The 13,165-nt window shown below is 41.3% G+C and overlaps 1 protein-coding gene across 1 annotated transcript in view; it reads left to right on the top strand.

Annotated features, from left to right (window-relative positions):
* Positions 1-1,261: 1,261 nt before the first annotated feature.
* The window catches only part of LOC140204541 (interleukin-20 receptor subunit alpha-like), a 46,923-nt gene continuing 35,019 nt past the window's right edge, over positions 1,262-13,165 (top strand). Inside the window, exons 1-3 of the mRNA XM_072271253.1 lie at positions 1,262-1,325; positions 6,947-7,047; positions 8,084-8,213. Of these exons, the coding sequence (XP_072127354.1) occupies positions 6,996-7,047; positions 8,084-8,213 (182 nt within the window). The 5' untranslated portion in view covers positions 1,262-1,325; positions 6,947-6,995. The remainder of the gene's footprint in view (positions 1,326-6,946; positions 7,048-8,083; positions 8,214-13,165) is intronic.

The raw sequence follows: 13,165 nt of genomic DNA, 5'->3' as shown, positions 1-13,165 counted from the left end.
AACCTGATGCCATGAACATTGATTTCTCCAACCTCAGATAATTTTTCTGCTTCCCCTTTCTTGCTTCTTTAATTCCCCAGTCTGCCTCCCTACCTCTTCTCGCCTGCCCATCACCTCCCCCAGGTGCTCCCTCTTTCCCTTTCTTCCATGGTCCACTCTGCAGACCTATCAAATTCCTTCATATCCAGCCCCTAACCTTTTTCATCTATCACCTCCTAGCTTCTTACTTCATTCCTCCCCCCCCCCACTTCTCCACTCACCTGGCTTCACCTATCATCTTCTAGTTATACTCCTTCCCCTTCCCCCTATTATCTGCTTCTGGCTTTTTCCCGCTCTCTTTCTAGTCCTGATGAAGGATCTCTGCCCGGTAAGTCTACTGTTTGTTTATTTCCAAGGACGTCCTCGGACCTGCAGAGCACCTGAGCATTTTGTGTTTGCGATGCTCGAGATTTCCAGCCTCTGCTTTATTGTTTTTAAGCAAATGGGCAAGTAGTTGAACTTGTTTTCATTGTAGTGAAACCGTGCTTGTGATCACCTGCTGCAAGAGTGAAATAAATTTAGCTTCAGAAATTGACATCAAAGAAACGAAAATCACCACAGGAGTGTTTTTGAGTATTAAGATTTACATATCTAGGATGGGGTAATATTGTGGCGAGCATTTGGTCCATAATGACAGACGAGGAAGCTCGTTAACGCAGCAACCATTTTACTGTGATAAACACGAAACAGAGAGTGCACTTTGACCCAGAGAGTGAACCCAAACAGTCTTTGAGTGAGTTTTTACGGCACCCGAATAGTCTCACACAGACGGGGAGGTGACCATCACCCACAGCGGTTACAGTTATGGGGACCCACAAATGCACAAGCAAATAACTGTATAGCGGCTATACTATAGCCCAAGCTAAAATGTAACAATAAATGAACTGGAACTTCCCACCACAATCCCTCAAAAGCATTTTAACACAAGAACAATGAACAGTACTGGTCATTAGAAATGCAGGGGCGGGCTATCGACCACGTCCTCCGAGCGTCACACTGTACCTCTTCCTAGAGATACCGCCTGGCCCGCTGCGTTTACCAGCAACTTTTGTGTGTTGTTGTTCAATATCATTGTTATTTCTATTCCGCCAAGGTGCCGCCTCCAGGTGCTTTGGGGCAAAGATGAGACTTCTGATTGGTATCCAGGAAATGGGACAGCAAGTATTAACAACATGCACGAAGGCGTATCTATTCACGGAAATGTGCAGCGGGAGGATATTAATATCTACTCGAGACTGAAAACAGCGGCGGTCCTCATTTGCCAGAAAGTAACGCTGAATTTAAAGGTAAGGTACAACTCTGGAGGTTAAGGAAGAAGTACGTGTGATGGATTTATTCCAGCGTTGTATAGGGGAATTTTACATCTTCAGGAGAAATTCAGCGTTACGTTTTGTTAAGGGAATAGAAAGATAATAAAAGACACCGCAGTCGTTGTAACAAAATAATTCGGACAATTGTCTCATGTTCGCTGCTGCTTTATTGCTGTGGCAGAATGAAAGAACATCAGTAAAAGTAAGTTATATACTCTTTCTTAGATTTAAAATATATCCATTGATTTTCAAATTCTACTTTCTCGTGCCCTTCTAAATGTCATTCGATTAGTTCCACATGGAAATAATGCTCAGTTCTGAATTTGTTCAGAAATCAAATTATGGAGAATTGCTAAGTATAATACATCTGGACAACATGCATCCTCGTACACTCCCACTTCCAAATTTGTCGGCCAACTAAAAGAAAAGAGCTTGTTAAATGTTGTTTAAAGCTTTCATTCAATATTGCAAACGTTTCATAGACTAATGGAGCCACGCAGCAACTTGGCCCATGCCCTACTCTATCTTCCATGACTGAAGTACTAAAAACAAATTGACTTGTATTATTATAAAGTGAATTAACAGAAGAAGCACATTGCCCTCCAATCTAACATCATTCTTTGTTGTGCAGTACTTATGCAACAAAATAAGTTATATTTTGGTCTTGTGCCAATATGTATATGGAAACAAATACAATCTTTGCTGCATCAAACCAGTAGGAGTAATCATTTCCTAAGTGATCTGGTTGCTCTGTTTCCTAACCCATTATTTTCTGGGACAGTATGTTCATTGTTTTCAACTTTCACCTGTTGCCAGTTCTCTGAAATGTTCACCAGTATTTCCTCTAACAAGTGGCATTTTTTTTTAAAACCTTCACATTAAAAGTGTGTGATGCTGTGAGGAGAGAAAATTGTACTAGGAAGCATAGGCTCAAAGAACTTGGGAGGCATGGTAGTGGTCAGGACAATGCTTTACAGTACCAGACTTGGGTTCAATTCCCACTGCTTCCTCCCACAGTCCAAAGACCTACCATTTGGTAGGTTAATTGGTTATTGTAAATTTCCTATGATTAGGCTAGCATTAAATCAGGGGATTGCTGGGTGACGCGGCTCAAAATGCTAGAAGGGCCTATTCTGCACTGTATCTCAATAAATAAATTTCTTGTTGTGTTGCAAAAAGGCTACCATTTAAACAGCACCTGCAACAAACTCTTTCCCAAGGTAGTGGAGTCACTGGAGTCTGCTCTTACGATTTAGATATTTCACACACTATCACTTCCACACATTATAATACTTTTGAGATGTTATAGAATGTAGATAGGAAAATAGTTTGGACTTTATTGATCTTGCAAACTATGTACGATGCTATAGATATATAATACTAATCACAGTACTTCTTCAACCTCTAAAGTGTATTCCATAAGAACAAAAAGTATTTTGATCATAGCAGTCTCAATTTTACTTGTCTCGATAATGGTTGATAATTAGAATACAGATGTCGCTTGTTTTAAAACAGTAAAATTATGTATAAGCACTTCTTGAGCTTCTAGCTGGGTACAGGTATTGATTATAACTGATATTTGAATGACAAAGTCTGCCATCTTCAGGGATCCCCGTACCTGGCTGGAAACCGGAGAAGAGTTTATTCGTTATATACACTGGGAAAGCACTAGAACCTTTTTCAACTGTAAAAATAGTTTTAAAAAATGCTGAGGGGATTCCTGTTAATGATGGAAAAGGGGGGAAAACAACAGATACAGGATATCTAAAATAAAAGCATAAAATGCAGGAAATACTCAATCAATGGCAATATCTCTGAGATAGAGTTCACATTGATGGCCTTTCATCAAAATGAAGCAAACTTGGAGCAAACGTGTTTTATTTTGCAGAAAGAGGATGAGTGGAGATAGCTAAGGGAATATCTATGATGGACAGTAGCTTGCTATTGCTAAATTATTTTAGTTTTTTGATGGACAGCCAACTCAGAAGCAACTTTCTTTGGGTGAATACCAAGAGGTATCATTGACGGGAACAATTATCAGTGACAGGACCAGGGAAAGAGTGTCAAGGAGAGAGACAAAAAAACACAAGTGAGAAAGGGAAAAATATTGGTAATGGAAGAGTAACAAAAGGCCATAATAACCTGGTTAACCGTACATGAGATAAAATTCAGTCGACAGAGAGAAAAAAATATACAGACACACTGATCGGGTGCATGAAGATCCTACTTCACTTCACATAAATTCAAAAGATTATCAACTGTTTACCAATGGCCTAAAATATTGTCACAGCCCTATAATGCAGACATCAAAATACGTAAGTATAACTAAAATTTATAAAGTAGAAGAATGGAAGTGTAACAGAATGTAAATTAATCAGCAGGATCAAAACAAAACACTTTCCTCTGGTAACCTAGCATCAATAACATCTATTGAAATGGAGAAAAATATAAAGTCAGATGACAGAGAAGGCAACTGTGGTTTTATTTGGAAATGGTGATGAACGTATCAGATGTCTTTTGATGAAGAACTTGATAGCGTAAATCCATTCATTTTTAGAAATTACTTGTCACTCTGTGGCATTTTAGAGCATTTTATGTCTGCTTTTCAAGTAAAATAGGTTTTTTTTAGTTTAAGTTCAGAATCTACATTTGTAGATATAGAAAATATGGAATCAAGAACAAGTACAGATTTCAGTAGATGAATATAAATTTGAACCAATCAGGTGAACACCTCTTTTAAAATAGCAGACACAATCCTTGTGGAAAACAGTATTGACATGGACCTATCCATTTACCAGCTCTTGACCCATAGCCTTCTATCTCTTGATAATTACTTCTGAAATGTTATGAGAGTTCCTATCTCTATCCCTATCAGCCTGTGTGTGTTTCTGTTCCCAGTTATTCTACCTTTAAGTCCCATATCTTAATCCAAAACACTGCAGTTTCAGACGTGTTTGATCTAAAGAAAGGTTTCTTTCTACTAGAGCCTTTCATAATTCCTCGTTTAGATCCCTTTTCAGCCTCCTTGGCTCCAATCTCTCTTCATAAGTACATCCTAATTAATTTCTTCTTAACATTCCAGTGAATCTCCTCTATACCCACTCCCGTGCATTCACTACCTTCTATAGTGTGGTGACCAAAACATAGTTCTCCACCTCTGCCCTAACCATGAAGTACTAAAGTGTACATTACATTGCCTATATTATGCTGCTGCCGTTTAGGGCAGTAATGAAGTTCCTCCATCTGTCTGTAGGAGGAATCTTCATTGCTGTTTCCGTAACAAGTTTTCGATCAGTCAGAGTTGATAGCCCTGAGCTGAACCCCCAAAACTGTAGGACCAGTGGACTACCCATATTTAGGCTTCTACTCTTTGACCTGTTTGACAAGAGTAACTCTATCAAAAGCCAAAGCACAAGGCCCTGATTCTAGCCAACAAAGCTCTCCAGGTCATTAAGGCATGCAAACTTCAAAACCATAACAAGGTTATGTCCTCTTGGAGGATTGCCAGTATAACATTTTACATCTTTGTTTTTATTTGAACACTAAAGTATCTGTTTCTTTAATATGGTCTGTGCTCATTTTAGGCCCCACCAGAAAGTGCTGGAAATAAAATTGACTGGATGTGAGACTTGTCCAGATATGTTCAGGAAGTTGTTTTACTCAATGGAATGAGGAGCAAAATTCTCTGTAGCCAAACATACTGATGGGCAAATGCAAATTTTGTTGGTTAGCTGAGCTTCTTTCTGATAACATGTTTACTCTGTTATAACTTTGGAAACAAACTAAACACGGCTTTCAAAATAAGAATAAATGCAAATGTTGCAACACAGCATAACTAAATCAGTGGCTGTTGCCATCCACCATTGTGTGACCATTTTAATTATGACAGTCTCACTGTGATGATATAAAATAAATTTCTTCATCATCATTCTCTATTTTACTTCCAGAACCTGCCAGTCTAATCATTTTAAATGAAGTTCGCAAAGCAGGAAGCACCATTGTTTACCTCAAATGTGGTCAAACTAATTTGCTTTTTTTAAAAAAAGAATTTGTAATAGAAGGAAAACATTTTTCAAAATGTTTTTGAAGTTTATAAAAATATTTGAACATTTGAATTTTACAGATTGTACTTAAAGTACATACTTTTGTGGGGTTAGGGAGCAGTGGGATGATAAGGCATCTGGTGTAAAGAAAGCTATTGGTAAAAATCTACAATTTTAATTCTCAGAAATGATCAGCTCATCTTCTTTTGGCTTCATTTATGTGCAGCTAACATTGGGAAAATATACCAAGTGTTTCTGGACAAAGCAACTTGCCAACTACCAGTTGGTAGATTAATGATACATATCTTGGATATGCCTCCTTGTGCAACTGGATCCTCAATTTCCTCACTTGCAGACCCTAGTCAGTTCAGATTGGCAACAGCATCTCCTCCATAAACTTCATCAGTACAGGTGCTTTACACTTATGACTGTGTGGCTAAGCACAATACCAATGCCATACTTAAGTTTGCTGATGACACCACTGTCATAGGCCAAATCAAAGGTGGTAACAAATCAGCACACGAGAGAGATTGAAAATCTAGCTGAGTGATACCCCAGTAACGGCCTCTTACTTAATGTCAGCAAGACCAAGAAGCTGATTATTGACTTCTGGAGGAGGAAACCGGAAGTCCGTGAGCCAGTACTTATTAGGGGAGAGGGTCAGCAACTTTAAATTCCTCAGCATTAACATTTCAGAGAACCTGTCCTGTAGCACTGTCACAAGAAAACAGTATCCATCATCAGGGACCTCCACCACCCAGGCCATACTTCTTGCTGCTGTCATCAGGAAGAAGGTACAGAAGCCTCAGGACTCTCACCATTAGGTTCAGGAACAGTTATTGCCCCTCAACAATGCCTCTTGAACCAGAGAGGATAACTTCACTCAACTTCACTTGCCCTATCACTGAATTGTTCCCACAATCTATGGACTTGCTTTCAAGTGCTGTTCATCTTACGTTTTCAATGTTTATTGCTTTCTTTCCCCCTCTTTTTGTACTTGTACAGTTTATTGTCTTTTGCGCACTGGTTGTCTGTCCTGTTGGTGCGGTTTCTCATTGTTTCTATTATGGTTATTGGACTTACTGAGTGTACATGCAAGAAAATGAATCTCAGGGTTGTATATGTGACGTATGTGTACTTGGATAAAAAATTTACTTTGAACTTTAAAGTTTGAATTTACATTGCAGCATGTTTAACTGAACACTGGTGCTTGCTTGAATTAATACCTGCCATAGCCACATGATTCTGTAACTGCTGAATCCATAATAATTACCATTCTTAAAAGAAAATTATAAGTAAAATCGAATTCTGCAAATTTATGCAACATGAACCAGTCTACATTATATTCATATATAATTTAATTTGCATGTTTCAAACATCATTGGGGCTTGGATACTCTGACCTAAATAGTCTACGGAAAAACTGGAGAGGATCTAGTGAAGTAAGTCCAAATTGCTTCCTAGTCTTCCATCTCCTGTAGTTTTGTAAAACAGTTTCATACTGCAAAAATTCAAATGCAAGCCCCAACAATTATTTCTCTCATTCATTCCAAAGGCTTTAAGATGTCAATGAAGAACAGTCAGCTTTATGGGACTCTAGCAGGATGATTAAATCAGTGGTTTGGGTACTGATATTCATGAATCTCTGTTTAAATGGTAAGTTTGAATTGTTCATATTATTTTAATAATTCAACTTCTGTTCAACTAAAGGGCAATCATACTGTTCAACCTTTCATATTTGTTTTAATATCTGCCTTTTCTTCTTTGCCTCTGGTGTTTCATGTTCCATTCCAGACTAGTATGTTCAGTCTGAGATATTCATCCCTGATCAGAAAGCTGCTTAAAGTGTGTTTTTAAAAAGATGGAGACACAAAAGACTCGGGCATCTGCATTCTTTCCACAATTGCTATCTTGAGTTTCTGGTTGCAAGCTACTTTGACTCATCTCCTCGTTCATTTACTGACCTGTTTGTCCTCGGCCTCGTCCACTGCCAGGGTGAGGCCAATCACAAAGTATAGGGGCAGCACCTTATATTCCACCTGGGTAGTCTACAAACCAAAGGTATGATCACTGAACTTGCCAATTCAGATAACCTGCACCCCTCTGTCCCTTCTCTCCTGTTCCACTCGGGTCCACTCACGTAACCTCACTCTACTAAAGCCTTTCACCCTACAAGCCCTTGTTACCATTTCTTTCCTCTTCTCTACCTGGTTTCATCTACCTATCATCCACACACTCAACCCTCTGTGTCTCCCATCCCCTTCCCCTGTTGCTCTCATCTGCCCACCATCAATTCCTTGTCTGGTTCCACTTACCCCCTACCTATCTTATCAAATCCCACAGTCTGCAGTCCCCTGTTGGCTCCACTTATCTTTTCCCATCTCTGTCACTATCTCCACCTCGTCCTGGCTTCATCAGTCCATTAACTATTCCTCACCTAGATCCACCTATCACTTGCCAGCTGCTGCTTCTTCCCTCCCACTCACTTCTTTGTACTGGCTCCCTCCCCTTTATACTCCTTGATTCAGGATTTTGACTTGAAACATCACCCATATCTTTGCCTCCATAGCTGCTGCCTGGCTCGATGAGTTCCTTCAGCAGTTTGTTTTATGCTTTGTGGTAAAAATTTGTATACTGTGAAATATGCATTGACTTTTTGTATTGATAATCTTATCATGCATTTACTCTTTAGTTTTCAGTCAGCTGGAAGCGCCACAGAATGTGAGTTTAATTTCAGAAAACTTTTGGTATATTGTGACATGGAAACCAGGAGCTGAGTCACCCCCAGACACACGATACACAGTTGAGGCCTGCAACTTGAAGTAAGCACCAGTTTCTATATTAATTATTTTTTTTAGATTATGAGAACACTCAGTCCACTTTTATTGTCATTTAGAAATGCATACATGCATTAAGAAATGATACAATGTTCCTCCGGAGTGATATCACAGAAAACAAGACAGACCAAAGACTAACACTGACAGAACCACATAATTATAACATATCGTTACAGCAGTGCAAAGCAATACCATAATTTGATGAAGAACAATCCATAGGCACAGTAAAAAAAAAATTGTCTCAAAGTCCCTGAGTCAATCGACTCCCGAGTCTCCGATAGCGGCAGCAAAAGGGAGAAACTCCCTGCCATAAACCACCAGGCACCGTCAACTTGCCGATACCTTGGAAGCAGCCAACCCCAGCTGACCCTGAGTCCATCCGTTGGAAAACTCCGAGCTGCCCATCAGCCTCTCCGATACAACCTTCCGAGCACCATCCTCTGCCGAGCACCTTCGACCTCTCCCCGATGGCTGAAACACGCAAAGCCGAGGAATTCAAGGCCTTCAGCTCCAGAGATTCCGGTTACCACCACAGTAGCAGCGGTAGCAAAGCAGACATTTCAGAAGTTTTCCAGATGTTCCGCTACGCAGTCACGTCTGTCTCCATCAAATCAGAATTGTGCATGGGTCCCCTACTTGACAGATAACAGATATTCATCACCGGAGAGGCCGTGCAGAACTACTCTGGTGAATGCTTTACATTTTCGTAGGTGGTCGTCAGTGGTGTAGGTATCAGTGCTAAGATACTTCTTGCCCATTTATGGTTGCTACTGAAGTTGCTGCTGGGATTTAAATTATGTCACTCATTTAGTTATAAGATTACAAGAGGTTTAGATAGAGTAGACAGCAGGTATCTTTCAACCGGTGTTGAAATAGTAGAGTGAAAGCATTTGGATGAGAGTAAGTATATTCCAAAGAGATATGTGGGGCAAGTTGGTTTTTTTTAGATAGAGCGGTAGGTGCCTGGAATACACTACCAGGGGTTGTAGTGGGGGCAAATACAATAAAGGCATTTAAGAGGATCTTAGGCAGAGAATATGCAGAGAATAAAGAAATATAGACTTGTGTAGGCAGAAGGAATCATTTAGTTAGGCTTTTAATTACTAGTTTAATTAGTTTGACACAGCATTGTGGGCTGAAGGGCCGTTTCCTATTCTGTACTGTTCTGTGTTCGATCTTGTGGAGAACAGAACCAAAATCAGGTTTAATATCACTGGCATAATTTGTGAAATTTGTTAACTTTGCTGCAGCAGTACAATGCAATATATGATAAATATCACACCATCGATCACCAACCTTATCAGCTCTGGGGATCTCCCATCCACTGCTACCAACCTCATAGTTCCCACACCCTGCACTTTCAATTTCGACCTCCTACCAAAGATCCACAAACCTGCCTGTCCAGGCAGACCGGTTGTCTCAGTTTGCTCCTGCCCCACTGAACTCATTTCTGCATACCTCGACACTGTTTTATCCCCCCTTGTTCAATCCCTTCCCATCTACGTTCATGACACTTCTCACGCTCTGAAATTTTTCGATGATTTTGAGGTCCCTGGCCTCCACTGCCTTATTTTCACCATGAATGTCTAGTCCCTATACTGTATACCTCCATCCCCCACCAGGAAGGTCTCAAAGCTCTCTGCTTCTTTTTAGATTCCAGACCTAACCAGTTCCTCTCTACCACCACTCTGCTCCATCTAGCGGAATTAGTCCTTACTCTTAATAATTTCTCCTTTGGCTCCTCCCACTTCCTCCAAACTAAAGGTGTAGCCATGGGCACCCATATGGACCCCAGCTATGCCTGCCTTTTTGTTGGCTTTGTGGAACAGTCCATGTTCCAATCCTATACTGGTATCTGTCCCCCACTTTTCCTTTGCTACATCGACAACTGCATTGGCACTGCTTCCTGCACACATGCTGAGCTCGTTGACTTCATTAACTGTGCCTCCAACTTTCACCCTGCCCTCAAGTTTACCTGGTCCATTTCCGACACCTCTCTCCCCTTTCTAGATCTTTCTTTCTCTATCTCTGGAGACAACTTATCTACTGATGTCTACTATAAGCCTACGGACTCTCACAGCTACCTGGACTATTCCTCTTTCCACTCTATTTCTTGCAAAAATGCCATCCCCTTCTCGCAATTCCTCTGTCTCCGCCACATCTGCTTTCAGGATGAGGCTTTTCATTCCAGGACGAAGGAGATGTCTTCCTTTTTTAAAGAATGGGCTTCCCTTCCTCCACCATCAATTCTGCTCTCAAACGCATCTCTCCTATTTCATGCACATCTGCTCTCCCCCCATCCTCCTGCCACCCCACTAGGGATAGGGTTCCCCTTGTCCTCACCTACCACCCCACCAGCCTCCAGGTCGAACATCTAATCCTCTGTAACTTCCACCACCCACCACTAAGCGCATCTTTCCCTCCCCCCCCCCCCACCCACTTTCTGCTTTCTGCAGGGATCGCTCCCTACGCGACTCCCTTGTCCCTTCGTCCCCCCCATCCCTTCCCACTGATCTCCCTCCTGGCACTTATCCTTGTAAGTGGAACAAGTGCTACACATGCCCTTACACTTCCTCCCTTACCACCATTCAGGGCCCCAGACAGTCCTTCCAGGTGAGGCGGCACTTCACCTGTGAGTCTGCTGGTGTGATATACTGCGTCCAGTGCTCCCGATGTGGCCTTCTGTATATTGGCAAGACCAGACACAGACTGGGAGACCGTTTCACTGAACACCTCCGCTGTGTCTGCCAGAGAAAGCTGGATCTCCCAGTGGCCACCCATTTTAATTCCACATCCCAATCCCATTCTGATACGTCAATCCATGGCCTCCTCTACTGTCAAGATGAAGCCACACTTAGGTTGGAGGAACAACACCTTATATTCCGTCTGGGTAGCCTCCAACCTGATGGCATGAACATCGATTTCTCTAACTTCCGTTAATGCCCCTCCTCCCCTTCTTACCCCATCTCTTATTTATTTATTATTCCCCCCTTTTTTTTTCTCTCTGTGTCCCTCTCACTATCACTCCTAGTCTGCTCTCCATCTTCCTCTGGGCTCCCCTCCCCCTTTCTTTCTCCTTGGCCTCCTGTCCCATGATTCTCCCCCTTCTCCAGCTCTGTGTCTCTTTTGCCAATCAACTTTCCAGCTGTTAGCTTAATCCCCCCCCCCATCTTTTCCTATCATTTCGGATCTCCCCAGTCCCCTCCCACTTTCAAATCTCTTACTATCTTTTCTTTCAGTTAGTCCTGACGAAGGGTCTCAGCCCTAAACGTCGACTTTACTTCTTGATGCTTACTTGATGCTGCCTGGCCTGCTGCGTTCCATCAGCATTTTGTGGTGTGTTGCTATGATAAATATATTTTTAAAAATGAATTACAGTAAGTGTGTCTAATATATATATATATATAGTGTGTGTATTAAATTGTTAAAATAAGTAGTGCAAAAACAGAAATTTAAAAAAAAACTGATGAGTTTGTGTTCATGGGTTCAATGTCCATTTATAAATTGGATAGCAGAGGGGAAGAAGCTGTTTCTGAATCGCTGAGTTTGTGCCTTCAGACTTCTGTACTTAAAACATGAGTTGAGGCTGTATTGCTAAATAAACTAAAGGAACAGTTGCAATTCATCACATAAAACCCAATATGTGCCATTGGTGGATGGGTTAGGGTTAGTCTTTATAGTTGGGTTGCTGATCAATACCACAACACATTTTCTGCTTCTCTTCTGTGTTGTGAATATTCAACACACCAGTTTTTATGTGCCTCTTGTGTTCCATTGGCCTTTCTGGAACTTTGATGCTCATCTTGATAATATTCAACCAAGAAAGCAAAAAGAAAAGGCTCAAAAGACATACATAGGGCAAAAAAATGTAGGTGAGGGGAGTTATACCCGGCAATCCTCAGCAATTACATCGTTATTTGATGATAGTAATGCCAGCAAGCTCAATAAAGTATCCATCAGACAAATATAAATGGCGACATTTCCTCCTCATTAATACCTACCACCTTCCTTGGCCAGTGACTCGCTTCTTCTCCGTAACAACATTTGGAATGAGAAAGGACATTGAATGCACTGTGGGTGAGGGATTTGAATGTACAATGTCACGTGGCTTGTAACTCCACCACTTATCTAATTGAAAGATCCCTGAAGGGGAAGGTGGCCATACTGCGCTCTGTGTCTCATCCTGAGAGAAGCAGGACAAAGAATGAAACTACCTGGTCTTTCTATCATTTGGCTATGTGTGACAGATGCATGTCTTTCGCATTAGGTTCAACTGGTACATTTAATGTCAAAGAAATGTATACAATATACATCCTGATTTTTTTCTTCTTTGCAAAGATCCATGAAAACAGAGGAGTGCCCCAAAGAATGAATGACAGTTAAATGTTAGAACCCCAAAGACCACCCCCAGCTCCCCCCTCCTACACACAAGCAACAGCAAGGCAACAACCCACCCCACCAGCAAAAAGCATTGGCGTCTCCCATCGAGCACTCAAGCTGCAGCAAAGCATCAATAAAGACACAGACCTGCAGTACCCCAAAGAATATTCGTTCACCCGGTAATTCAACATACCACAGTCTTTCCCTCTTTCCCTAAAAGAGGAAAAAGTGACAGGTGCTGCACAATTCTTGTGGATAAAGCACCATTTGTACCACCAAGCAGGCCCTCCATTATGTTGTGTAGCTAATACAATAGACTCAGGACAGAGCTTACAGCTCAAAACTGAGAATCCCTGAAGCAAGGCAGGCCAGCAATGACAAAATAGAAGTACATTATCAGAATTTGAAGTCTCATGGCTTGGTGTCTCCCTCACTATCGAAGCAGAGGTTCAGCTCTAGTTCAGTCAGAAATGCATAAGAGAGTGCTGAGGGTAGCTCCAGGCATAACAAAAAATAAAGTTCAGACCTGGTGATACTGCAACCCAAATCTATGTGAA

The sequence above is a fragment of the Mobula birostris genome, chromosome 10 (genome assembly GCF_030028105.1).
Source record: "Mobula birostris isolate sMobBir1 chromosome 10, sMobBir1.hap1, whole genome shotgun sequence".
Lineage (NCBI taxonomy): Eukaryota > Metazoa > Chordata > Chondrichthyes > Myliobatiformes > Myliobatidae > Mobula > Mobula birostris.
The sequence above is the reverse complement of the archived record's forward strand: the minus strand, read 5'-3'. Positions and strand labels throughout refer to the sequence as shown.